At 22.4% G+C, this 13,912-nt stretch overlaps 1 protein-coding gene and 4 pseudogenes across 1 annotated transcript; 1 reads left to right on the top strand and 4 right to left on the bottom strand.

Annotated features, from left to right (window-relative positions):
• Positions 1–1,934: 1,934 nt before the first annotated feature.
• On the bottom strand, positions 1,935–3,161 carry LOC121529890 (annotated as a pseudogene).
• On the bottom strand, positions 1,935–3,998 carry LOC121529895 (NADH-ubiquinone oxidoreductase chain 6-like). The gene is given in 2 exon segments (XM_041817951.1): positions 1,935–3,624; positions 3,995–3,998. Coding segments are annotated over 2 exon segments (546 nt in total). The 3' UTR covers positions 1,935–3,082.
• Positions 3,999–5,243: 1,245 nt separating this feature from the next.
• LOC121529892 lies at positions 5,244–7,882 on the top strand (annotated as a pseudogene).
• A 956-nt stretch (positions 7,883–8,838) lies between these two features.
• Positions 8,839–10,446, bottom strand: LOC121529885 (annotated as a pseudogene).
• On the bottom strand, positions 9,810–12,106 carry LOC121529891 (annotated as a pseudogene).
• Positions 12,107–13,912: the final 1,806 nt, after the last annotated feature.

Raw genomic sequence — 13,912 nt, 5'->3', positions numbered from 1 at the left:
TTATTAAAAAAATGTGTTATAATTTATTTTATAAATTAAATTATTTATTAAATTTTAATTATTTATTAAAATATTAATTTTAATTTTTAAAATTAAGTAATAATGATAAAATTAGTATATTATGATGTTTAAATATATTTAAATGAAAAGTTTAAGTAAAGAATTCGGCAAAAATAATGTTCGCCTGTTTAACAAAAACATGTCTTTTTGAATTATATATAAAGTCTGACCTGCCCACTGAAAAATTTTTAAATGGCCGCAGTATTTTGACTGTGCAAAGGTAGCATAATCATTAGTCTTTTAATTGAAGGCTGGAATGAATGGTTGGACGAAATATTAACTGTTTCATTTAAATTTTTTATAGAATTTTATTTTTTAGTCAAAAAGCTAAAATTTATTTAAAAGACGAGAAGACCCTATAAATCTTTATATTTTGTTTATTTTAATTATAAAGATTAATTTAATTTTAATAAATTAAAATATTTTATTGGGGTGATATTAAAATTTAAAAAACTTTTAATTTTTAAAAACATTAATTTATGAATAATTGATCCATTAATAATGATTATAAAATTAAGTTACTTTAGGGATAACAGCGTAATTTTTTTGGAGAGTTCATATCGATAAAAAAGATTGCGACCTCGATGTTGGATTAAGATATAATTTTGGGTGTAGCCGTTCAAATTTTAAGTCTGTTCGACTTTTAAATTCTTACATGATCTGAGTTCAAACCGGTGTAAGCCAGGTTGGTTTCTATCTTTAAAAAATTATAATATTTTAGTACGAAAGGACCAAATATTAAAATAATTATATTTTATAATATGAATATTATTAATATACTATTTTGGCAGATTAGTGCAATAAATTTAGAATTTATTTATGTAATTTTTATTACAAGTAGTACTTGTTTTATATAGAATTTGTTTTATCATTAATTGGAAGATTATTATTAATTATTTGTGTATTAGTAAGAGTAGCTTTTTTAACTTTATTAGAACGTAAAGTTTTAGGTTATATTCAAATTCGAAAAGGACCTAATAAAGTTGGTTTAATAGGAATTCCTCAACCTTTTTGTGATGCGATTAAATTATTTACAAAAGAACAAACTTATCCTTTATTATCTAATTATTTAAGATATTATATTTCTCCTATTTTTTCATTATTTTTATCTTTAATTGTGTGAATATGTATGCCTTTTTTTGTTAAATTATATTCTTTTAATTTAGGAGGTTTATTTTTTTTATGTTGTACTAGATTAGGTGTTTATACGGTTATAATTGCAGGTTGATCATCTAATTCAAATTATGCTTTATTGGGAGGTTTACGGGCAGTAGCTCAAACTATTTCTTATGAAGTTAGATTAGCTTTAATTTTATTATCTTTTATTTTTTTAATTGGTAGTTATAATATAATTTATTTTTATTATTATCAAATTTATATATGATTTTTAATTATTTTATTTCCCATAGCTTTAGTATGATTAACTATTTCTTTAGCAGAAACTAATCGTACACCTTTTGATTTTGCAGAAGGTGAATCAGAATTAGTTTCTGGGTTTAATGTAGAATACAGAAGAGGAGGATTTGCTTTAATTTTTATAGCTGAATATGCAAGAATTTTATTCATAAGAATGTTATTTTGTGTAATTTTTTTAGGTTGTGATGTATTTAATTTATTATTTTATATTAAATTAACTTTTATTTCATTTGTTTTTATTTGAGCCCGTGGTACTTTACCCCGATTTCGTTATGATAAATTAATATATTTAGCTTGAAAATGTTTTTTATCATTTTCTTTAAATTATTTATTATTTTTTATTGGATTTAAAATTTTATTATTTTCTTTATTGTAAATAATTTTTTTTAGTAAAGTTAATAGAAAATTTAAATTCTATCTTATGTTTTCAAAACATATGCTTGTTCAAGCTCATTAACTAGTTTATTTAATTTAATAAATTATCTCATCATTTTCTAACTAATGGGTTAATTAAATAATATAAGAAATAAATTACTGTTAAAATTTGTCCAATTAAAACATAGGGTTCTTCAACTGGTCGTGCTCCAATTCATGTTAATAAAATTACTGTTACTAATATAAATCAAAATAAAATTTGATTAATTGGGTAAAATTGAATTCCTCGGAATTTTCTTAAATTATAAAATGGTAGAATTATTAAAATAGCAATTGATAAAACCAATGCAATTACTCCTCCTAATTTATTAGGAATAGATCGTAAAATTGCATAAGCGAATAAAAAATATCATTCAGGTTGAATATGGGCTGGTGTAACTAATGGGTTAGCTGGAATAAAATTATCAGGGTCTCCTAGTAAGTTTGGACTGATTAATACTAAAGCAATTAAAATAAAAATTATTACAATAAATCCTACAATATCCTTAAATGTAAAATAAGGATGAAATGGAATTTTATCAATATTAGAATTTAATCCAATAGGGTTATTTGATCCTGTTTGATGTAAAAATAATAAATGAATTATTGTTATTGCAAGAACAATAAAAGGTAAAATAAAATGAAAAGTGAAAAATCGAGTTAAAGTAGCATTATCAACTGCGAATCCTCCTCACAATCATTGTACTAAATCTATACCTAAATAAGGAATTGCTGATAATAAATTTGTAATTACTGTAGCTCCTCAAAATGATATTTGACCTCATGGTAAAACATATCCTATAAAAGCTGTTCCTATAACTAAAAATAAAATAATTACTCCAATTAATCATGTTGGTGTAAATAAATATGATCCGTAATAAATTCCTCGTCCTACATGTAAATAAATACAAATAAAAAAAAATGATGCACCATTAGCATGTAAAGTTCGTAATAATCAACCATAGTTTACATTACGACAAATATGATTAACTCTGTAAAAAGCTAAATTTACATCAGCTGTATAATGTATGGCTAAAAATAATCCAGTTAAAATTTGGATAATTAAACACAATCCAAGTAATGATCCAAAATTTCATCATCTTGAAATATTAATTGGAGCTGGTAAATCTACTAAAGCATTATTAGCAATTTTAAATAAGGGGTGTGAAGTTCGTAAAGGTTTGTTCATTAATTATGATATTATTCGAATAGGACCTTTAAATAATTTAGTAATTTTTACTACTACAATTAATGTAATTAATAAATAATTTATTAATAAAATTGTAATAAAATTTGTTGGGAAATTGTATAATTTATTTAAAGATAAAGAATTTTCTAAAAAATAAGAATTTTTTTCGATAATTGATTCTATTTCATTGTTTATTAAAAATAATGAAATAGAACTTTTATCAATTAATAAAGATAAAGTAAATAAAATAAATAAAAATGAAATAGAAAATAAAAAAAGTTTAATTGATAAATTAAATATTTCATTTGAAGCTAAAGATGTAACATAAATAAATAATACAAGTATTCCTCCTAAAAAAATTAAAAATAAAATATAAGAGTATCAAAAACTTTTAGTTATTAATCCAGAGATTAAACATACAAAAATTGTCTGAATCAATAAAGTTAAACCTATAGCTAATGGATGAATTATATTTAAAAAAATAATAGAAGTTGTAATAATTAATGAATATAATATTAATTGAATAATTTCAAGAGGTAGTTTATTTTAAAATATTAATTTTGGGGATTAATGAAAAAGAAATTTCTTTTCTCTTGAAGTTTTAAAAGAAAAAATCTTATTTTTGATTTACAAGACCAATGTTTTTATTAAACTATTAAAACTAATGATTATAATTTTATATTGAAGTTTACCTATAATTTTATTTATTTTAGGTTTATTTTGTTTTGTTTCTAATCGAAAACATTTACTTTCAATACTTTTAAGCTTAGAATTTATTGTTTTAATATTATTTTTTATATTATTTATTTATTTAAATATATTAAATTATGAAAGTTATTTTAGAATAATATTTTTAACATTTAGAGTATGTGAAGGGGCTTTAGGTTTATCTATTTTAGTTTCTATAATTCGTACACATGGTAATGATTATTTTCAATCTTTTAGAATTATATAATGTTGAAAATTATTTTTTTTTTATTATTTTTAACTCCTGTTTGTTTTATTAATAATATATATTGAATGGTACAAATTATATTATTTTTTATTAGATTTATTTTTTTATTAATAAATAATTTTATAAATTATTGGGCTGAAATTTCTTATTTTTTTGGTTGTGATATACTTTCTTATGGTTTAGTTTTATTAAGTTTATGAATTTGTTCATTAATATTATTAGCTAGAGAAAGAGTTAATAAATATAATAATTATAAAAATTTATTTTTATTAAATATTGTTATTTTATTATTATTATTAGTTCTTACATTTAGAAGAATAAGATTATTTATATTTTATTTATTTTTTGAAAGAAGTTTAATTCCTACATTATTTTTAATTTTAGGTTGAGGGTATCAACCTGAACGATTACAAGCTGGACTTTATTTATTATTTTATACTTTATTAGTATCTTTACCTATATTGATTGGTATTTTTTATGTAATAAATAAAACAGGTTCTATGACTTTTTATTTAATAAATAATTTTATATTTAATTATGATTTATTATATTTTTGTTTGTTGTGTGCTTTTTTAGTTAAAATACCAATGTTTTTAGTTCATCTTTGATTACCAAAAGCTCACGTTGAAGCTCCGGTTTCTGGATCAATAATTTTAGCTGGAATTATATTAAAATTAGGAGGCTATGGCTTATTGCGAGTTATTTCATTTTTACAGTTAATAAATTTAAAATATAGATTTATTTGAATTAGAATTAGATTAGTAGGGGGAGTATTAGTAAGATTAGTTTGTTTACGTCAAACTGATTTAAAGGCTTTAATTGCTTATTCTTCTGTAGCTCACATGGGAATTGTTTTAGCTGGGTTATTAACAATAACTTATTGAGGATTATGTGGTTCTTATACTTTAATAATTGCCCATGGATTATGTTCTTCAGGTTTATTTTGTTTAGCTAATATTTCTTATGAACGATTAGGTAGTCGTAGTATATTAATTAATAAGGGATTATTAAATTTTATACCTGCTATAACTTTATGATGATTTTTATTAAGATCTGCTAATATAGCAGCTCCTCCTACTTTAAATTTATTAGGAGAAATTTCATTGTTAAATAGAATTGTTTCTTGATCTTGAATTTCTATAATTATATTATCTTTTTTATCTTTTTTTAGAGCAGCATATACTCTTTATCTTTATTCTTTTAGTCAACATGGAAAGTTATTTTCAGGAGTTTATTCTTTTAGAACAGGTAAAATTCGTGAATATTTATTAATATTGTTGCATTGATTGCCTTTAAATTTATTAATTTTAAAAAGAGAATCATGTATATTATGATTATATTTAAATAGTTTAAAAAAAATACTAATTTGTGGTGTTAGTGATATGAATAAATTCATTTTAGATCGTGAAATATTTGTCAATTTGTAGAATTAGATTTGTAAATTTAATTTCTATTAGTTTATCTTGTTTTTTATTAAGTTTATATTTTTTATTAAATAATATAATTTATTTTATTGAATGAGAAGTTGTTTCTTTAAATTCAATAAGAATTGTTATAACTTTTTTATTTGATTGGATAAGTTTATTGTTTATATCATTTGTTTTAATAATTGCTTCTTTAGTTATTTTTTACAGAAAAGAGTATATAATAGCTGATGAAAATATTAATCGATTTATTATATTAGTATTAATATTTGTTTTATCTATAATATTATTAATTATTAGACCTAATTTAATTAGAATTTTATTAGGGTGGGATGGATTAGGATTAGTTTCTTATTGTTTAGTTATTTATTTTCAAAATATTAAGTCTTATAATGCTGGAATATTAACTGCCTTATCAAATCGAATTGGAGATGTAGCTCTTCTTTTAGCTATTGCTTGAATATTAAATTATGGTAGATGAAATTATATTTTTTATTTAGAAGTTATACAAAATGAATTTGAAATATTAATAATTGGTAGATTAGTAATATTGGCTGCTATAACTAAAAGAGCTCAGATTCCTTTTTCTTCATGATTACCTGCGGCTATAGCAGCTCCTACTCCTGTATCTGCTTTAGTTCATTCTTCTACTTTGGTTACAGCTGGAGTTTATTTATTAATTCGTTTTAATATTGTATTAAGAAATTCTTGATTAGGGCAGTTATTATTATTATTATCTGGGTTAACAATGTTTATAGCTGGTTTAGGAGCTAATTTTGAGTTTGATTTAAAAAAAATTATTGCTTTATCAACTTTAAGTCAATTAGGGTTAATAATAAGAATTTTATCAATAGGTTTTTATAAATTAGCTATATTTCATTTATTAACACATGCGTTATTTAAGGCATTATTATTTATATGTGCTGGAGCTATTATTCATAATATAAATAATTCTCAGGATATTCGTTTGATAGGAGGATTAAGAATTCACATACCTTTAACTTCAGCTTGTTTTAATGTTTCTAATTTAGCTTTATGTGGAATGCCTTTTTTAGCTGGATTTTATTCTAAGGATATAATTTTAGAAATTGTTATAATTAGAAATATTAATATATTTTCTTTTTTTTTATATTTTTTTTCTACAGGTTTGACAGTTAGTTATTCATTTCGATTAGTTTATTATTCAATAACTGGTGATTTAAATTGTGGAAGTTTAAATATATTAAATGATGAAAGTTGAATCATACTTCGAGGTATAATAGGTTTACTAATTATAAGAATTATTGGAGGGAGAATACTAAATTGATTAATTTTTCCTATCCCCTATATAATTTGCTTACCATTATCAATAAAATTATTAACTTTATTTGTTTGTATTTTTGGAGGTTTATTTGGATATTTAATTTCTATAACAAATTTATATTCATTAAATAAATCTTTATTAAATTATAATATTTCTGTATTTTTAGGTTCAATATGATTTATACCTTACATTAGAACTTATGGAATAATTTTTTATCCTTTAAATTATGGACAATTAGTAGTTAAAAGTTTTGATCAAGGTTGATCTGAATATTTTGGAGGTCAACATTTATATCAAAAATTAGTTAATTATTCTAAAATTTTATTTTTAATACATAATAATAGTTTAAAAATTTATTTAATATTATTTGTATTTTGAATTTTAATTTTATTTAATTTTTTATTATTTTTATATTCAAATAGCTTATATTTAGAGTATGACACTGAAGATGTTATGGAGATTAATTAATCTTTGAATATAGTGAATTATTTTTAGTAATTTATAAAAATAACAAATTTTATTATTACAATGAAAATGTAAGGTTTTAATTTAAACTATATAAATAGAAGTATAAATGGAATTTAACCATTAAAAGAAAAAAGTTAGCAGCTTTTACTTGATCACCATACTTCCTTAATTGGAGTTAAATTACTCAGTTATATCATTAACAGTGATATGCCTCTTTTTGGCTTCAATTAAAGAATAAGGGTAAAATTACCTAAAATTAGGTCGAAACTAATTGCAATAAATCGCTTCATATTCGAGTATATATAAGGTAGATTGAATATTCAATACTTTTTGAATGCAAATCAAATGTTATAATTAACTACAACCCTATTTATTAATATAAAATTAATTTGATCAATTTAATATACCTTGATTTCATTCATGATATAAACCAATTAATAAAATTAAAATAAAAATAATTGAAGTAATAGTTCAAATTATAATATTAGAATATTTTAAAATAATAATTATAGGTAAAATTAAAGCGATTTCTACATCGAAAATTAAAAAAATAATTGTAATTAAAAAAAATCGTAATGAAAATGGTAATCGAGAAGAAGACTTAGGGTCAAATCCACATTCAAAAGGTGATCTTTTTTCTCGATCAATAAATCTTTTTTTTGATAAAATAGAGGCTAAAAATATTACAATAGTTGTAATTGTTAAAGTTACTAAAGCAATGATAATAATTGAAAAAATTATCTATACTATTTATCAATAGACCTTATGATTGGAAGTCAAATATACTTTTATACTATATAGATAATTAATTATAATAATTTTTAACCTCCTCATCAGTAGATTGTGATATATAAAAATAATCATACTACATCAACAAAATGTCAGTATCAAGCAGCTGCTTCAAACCCAAAATGATGATTTTTTGAAAAGTGGTTATTTAAATGTCGTAATAAACAAATTAATAAAAAAGTAGTTCCAATTAATACATGGATTCCATGGAATCCTGTGGCCATGTAAAATGTTGAACCATAAACTGAATCGGCAATAGTAAATGGAGCTTCAATATATTCATAAGCTTGTAAAATTGTAAAATAAATTCCTAATAAAACAGTAAAAAATAAACCTTGTGTAGTTTGAGAATGATTTCTTTCTATTAAACTATGATGAGCTCAAGTTACAGTAACTCCTGAAGCTAATAAAATTGCTGTATTTAATAGAGGAATTTGAAATGGATTAAATGAAATAATTCCTAATGGGGGTCATGATGCTCCTAATTCAATTGCAGGAGATAAACTTCTATGAAAGAATGCTCAAAAAAAACTAACAAAAAATAAAACTTCTGATAAAATAAATAAAATTATTCCTCATCGTAATCCAATAGTTACAGCGTATGTATGTAGTCCTTGGTATGTTCCTTCTCGTGAAACATCTCGTCATCATTGATAAACTGTTAAAATAGTAATAATATTACCTAATAAAAATAATGAAATATCATATTGATGAAATCATTTTACTATACCTGATACAGTTGTTATAGCTCCAATTGCTCCAGTTAATGGTCATGGGCTATAATCAACTAAATGAAAAGGGTGATTTGAGTGTGTAGACATTAATTTACTTCTCTAGAGTATAAAGTGCTTAATACAGCAAATACATAAGATTGAATTATAGCAACAGCTGATTCAAGTACTAATAAAGCAATTTGAGCAATTAGTAAAAATGTTACTAATAAATAAGATATTGAAGGTCCTGTATTTCCTAATAAAGTTAATAGTAAATGCCCAGCAATTATATTAGCTGTTAATCGAACTGCTAAAGTTCCAGGTCGAATAACATTTCTAATTGTTTCAATACATACTATAAAAGGCATTAAAACAGCAGGAGTTCCTTGAGGAACTAAATGAGCAAATATATGTTGTGTATGATTAATTCATCCGTAAAGTATAAAACATAATCATAAAGGTAATGCTAATGATAAAGTTAAAGTTAAATGACTTGTTCTTGTAAAAATATAGGGGAATAATCCTATAAAATTATTAAATAAAATTAATGAAAATAAAGAAATGAAAATAAATGTAGATCCATTATGTCCAGAAGGTCCTAATAATGTTTTAAATTCTTTATGTAATGTTGTTAAAATAAAATTTCAAAAAATATTATAACGAGAAGGCATAAGTCAATAAATTGATGGAATTATTAAAAGTCCTAAAAATGTTCTTAATCAATTTAAAGATAAATTAAAAATAGCTGAAGGGTCAAATACAGAAAATAAATTTGTTATCATTTTCAATTTATAGAATTTAAATTAATATTTTTTAATTCATTAGATTTAGGTGAAGATGGTATATAAGAATAATAATTAATTGAACAAAATAAAATAAATGTAATAGAAAAAATAATAAATAATAATAATCATCTAATTGGGGCTATTTGAGGAATTAAAAAATATTAATACTTTAATAATTTTAGTTTGACATACTAATGTTATAAATTTAACTAATTTTTTTTTTTCTTAGAAGTAAGTGCTAATTTACTATAAAATGGTTTAAGAGACCAGTACTTGCTTTCAGTCATCTAATGAAGAATTATTACTAGAAATTCATTTAATAAAGTAATTTACAGGTACACTTTCAATTACAATTGGCATAAAACTATGATTAGCTCCACAAATTTCTGAACATTGTCCATAAAATAAACCTGGTCGGTTAATAAAGAAATTAGTTTGATTTAATCGACCTGGTGTTCCATCAACCTTTACTCCTAAAGCTGGGATTGTTCAAGAATGAATTACATCGGCCGCTGTCACTAAAATTCGAATTTGTGAATTTATAGGCAATACTACTCGATTATCAACATCTAATAATCGGAATCCATCAGTTGATAATTCATTAGTTGGGATTATATATGAGTCAAATTCAATATTATTAAAATCTGAATATTCATAACTTCAGTATCATTGATGACCAATTCTTTTTAAAGTCACAGATGGTTCGTTAATTTCATCTAATAAATATAATAAACGTAAAGAAGGTAAGGCGATAAATAATAAAATAATTGCTGGTAAAATAGTTCAAATTATTTCAATTAATTGACCATGTAAAAGAAATCGATTAACATAGTTATTAAAAAATAGCATAAATATTAAATATCCTACTAAGACAGTAATTATTACTAAAATTAATAATGCGTGATCGTGAAAAAAAATTAATTGTTCCATTAAAGGAGAAGCTCTATCTTGTAAACCTAAATTAGCTCATGTAGACATTTATTTTCTAATGAAAGTAAAATACTTTATATATGGAGCTTAAATCCATTGCACTAATCTGCCACATTAGAAATTAATTTGTTAAAAGTGGTAATTCAGAATAACTATGTTCAGCAGGAGGTGTATTTTGGTATCATTCAATTGAAGAATTTAATTGAATTGGATAAATTACTTGTCGTTGAGATACTAATCTTTCTCAAATAATGTAAAAAAAGAATAAAATTCCTAATAATGAAATAGTTGAACCAATTGTTGAAACTACATTTCAAGTTGTATAAGCATCAGGATAATCTGAGTAACGACGAGGTATCCCCGCTAATCCTAAAAAGTGTTGAGGGAAAAATGTTAAATTTACTCCAATAAATATGATAATAAATTGACTTTTTAATCACTTAGCATTTAAAGTTAATCCAGTGAATAAAGGGTATCAATGAATAAATCCAGCTATAATAGCAAATACAGCTCCTATTGACAATACATAATGAAAATGAGCTACTACATAATATGTGTCGTGAAGAATAATATCAACTGATGAGTTAGCTAAAACTACTCCTGTTAAACCTCCAACTGTAAATAAGAATACAAATCCTAAAGCTCATAAAATAGCTGGAGAATAAGATAATTGAGTTCCATGTAAAGTTGCTAATCATCTAAAAATTTTAATTCCAGTAGGAACAGCAATAATTATAGTAGCAGATGTAAAGTAAGCTCGAGTATCTACGTCCATACCTACTGTAAATATATGATGAGCTCATACAATAAATCCTAATAATCCAATAGCAAGTATAGCATAAATTATCCCTAATGAACCAAATGTTTCCTTTTTACCTGATTCTTGACTAATAATATGAGAAATTATTCCAAATCCAGGTAAAATTAAAATATATACTTCTGGGTGACCAAAAAACCAAAATAAATGTTGGTATAAAATAGGATCTCCACCACCAGCTGGGTCAAAGAAAGATGTATTTAAATTTCGATCTGTTAATAATATAGTAATAGCTCCAGCTAATACTGGTAATGATAATAAAAGTAATAAAGCAGTAATAACAACTGATCATACAAATAAAGGTATTCGATCTAAAGTAATTCCTGTTGATCGTATATTAATTACTGTTGTAATAAAATTTACAGCTCCTAAAATTGAAGAAATTCCAGCAAGGTGTAGAGAGAAAATTGCCAGGTCAACTGATGCTCCTCCATGAGCAATTCCAGCTGACAGGGGAGGGTAAACTGTTCATCCTGTACCAGCTCCATTTTCAACCATTCTTCTTACTAATAGTAAAGAAAGAGCAGGAGGTAGTAATCAAAATCTTATATTATTTATTCGTGGGAATGCTATATCAGGAGCTCCTAATATTAAAGGTACTAATCAGTTTCCAAATCCACCAATTATAATAGGTATAACCATAAAAAAAATTATAATAAAAGCATGTGCAGTAACAATTACATTATAAATTTGGTCATCACCAATTAAGGCTCCAGGATGTCCTAATTCGGCTCGAATTAAAATTCTCAGAGATGTTCCTACTATTCCAGCTCAAGCTCCAAAAATAAAGTATAAAGTTCCAATATCTTTATGATTTGTAGAAAATAATCATTGTCGCAATATAGATTAAGTGGCTGAAGTTTAGGCGATAGATTGTAAATCTATTTATAAGAATTATTCTTCTTAATCAATATATATATATATATATATATATATATATATATATATATATATAGTCAACAATGACATCAAACTGCAATTTTGAAGGAGTAAAATTTACTAAGGCTTAAAGGAATATCCCATATTTACAGCTTTGAAGGCTATTAGTTTAATTAACTTAAAGCCTTTAGAATATAAAAAAAAATAAAGAAATTAAAAATAACCCGAAAATAGAAAAAAAAGTTATTGTTAAATATAAATTAGTATTTATATTATTTATATTTATTTCTATAGTTCAGTTATTTTCAAAATAATTTAATATAAAAGCTGAATAACAAATTCGTAAATAAAAAAATAATGTAATTAAAGTTGCTATTATTATTACTAATAATAAGAAATATTGATTACATCTAGTTAATTGTTGAATTACTAATCATTTTGGTAAAAATCCTAAAAATGGAGGTAATCCTCCTAAAGATAAAAAATTTATAAATAATGAAAATTTTAAAATTTTTCTATTTACAAATCAAGAAAATAATTGATTTAAATGAAATAGTTTAAAAATATTAAATATAAATGTTAAAATAAATGTTAAAAATGAATAAAATAAAAAAAAAATTAATCAAATTGATTCTCTAATTATTAAAGATCTCAATATTCATCCTAAATGGTTAATTGAAGAGAAAGCTATTAATTTTCGTAAAGAAGTTTGATTTAACCCTCCAATTGCTCCAATAATTACTGATAAAATAATTCTAATAATTAATAAATTTTTAATATTTAAATAAGAAATTAATATTAATGGAGCAATTTTTTGTCAAGTTAAAAGTATTAAAGCATTTATTCAAGTTAATCCTTCCATTATATTAGGGAATCAAAAATGAAAAGGAGCGGCTCCACTTTTTAGTAATAAGGCTGATATGATAATTATTGATGTAAAAGATTCATTAATTTCATTATTTATATTATTTTTTAATATTAGTAAAATAGAAGAAAAAATAAAAAAACAGTTGATGCTAAAGCTTGGGTTAAAAAATATTTTAAAGAAGATTCCGTAGATGTTAAATTATTATTATCTCTTAATAGGAAAAAAAAAAAAAAAAAATAATTTTTTTATTTTTTTTTATTTTTTAAAAAAAAATTAAATTTAATTTTAATTAATTTTCTAAAAATTAAAATTGTAATAAAAAAAATAAAAAAAAAATTTTGATGAATTATTAAAAATTAAAAAGAAAAGGATTATAACCTTTATAAATGGGGTATGAACCCAGTAGCTTAATTAGCTTATCTTTTTACGGCATAAATATAATATATTTTGGTGTACGATGCACAAAAAGTTTTTGATACTTTTAGAAATAGTTTAATTCTATTAAATATAAAATCTTTATGTTTAATAACATATAAATCAGTCAATGAATACAGAAAAACTGCATGATTTACCCTATCAAGGTAATCCTTTTTATCAGGCAATTCATTTTTAGTAAGAATCACTCTATTTTTTTTTTTTTTTTTTTATTATATTTATTCTTATTTTTTTAAAAAATTACATTTTTTAAAAATTTATATTTTTTATATAAATAACATTTTTAAGTAATTTTTAAAATATTATTAAAAAAATTATATAAATAATTTTATATTTCTATATATATATATATGTAATATAAATTATCAACAATATATAAATTTATAAATATATAATAATTTATTAAATATTTATATTATTTATATAAATCCAAGAATATTAGATAAATATTTGAATATAGATTTTTT

The sequence above is a fragment of the Drosophila eugracilis genome, unplaced genomic scaffold (genome assembly GCF_018153835.1).
Source record: "Drosophila eugracilis isolate 14026-0451.02 unplaced genomic scaffold, ASM1815383v1 contig_1068, whole genome shotgun sequence".
NCBI lineage: Eukaryota > Metazoa > Arthropoda > Insecta > Diptera > Drosophilidae > Drosophila > Drosophila eugracilis.
The sequence above is the reverse complement of the archived record's forward strand: the minus strand, read 5'-3'. Positions and strand labels throughout refer to the sequence as shown.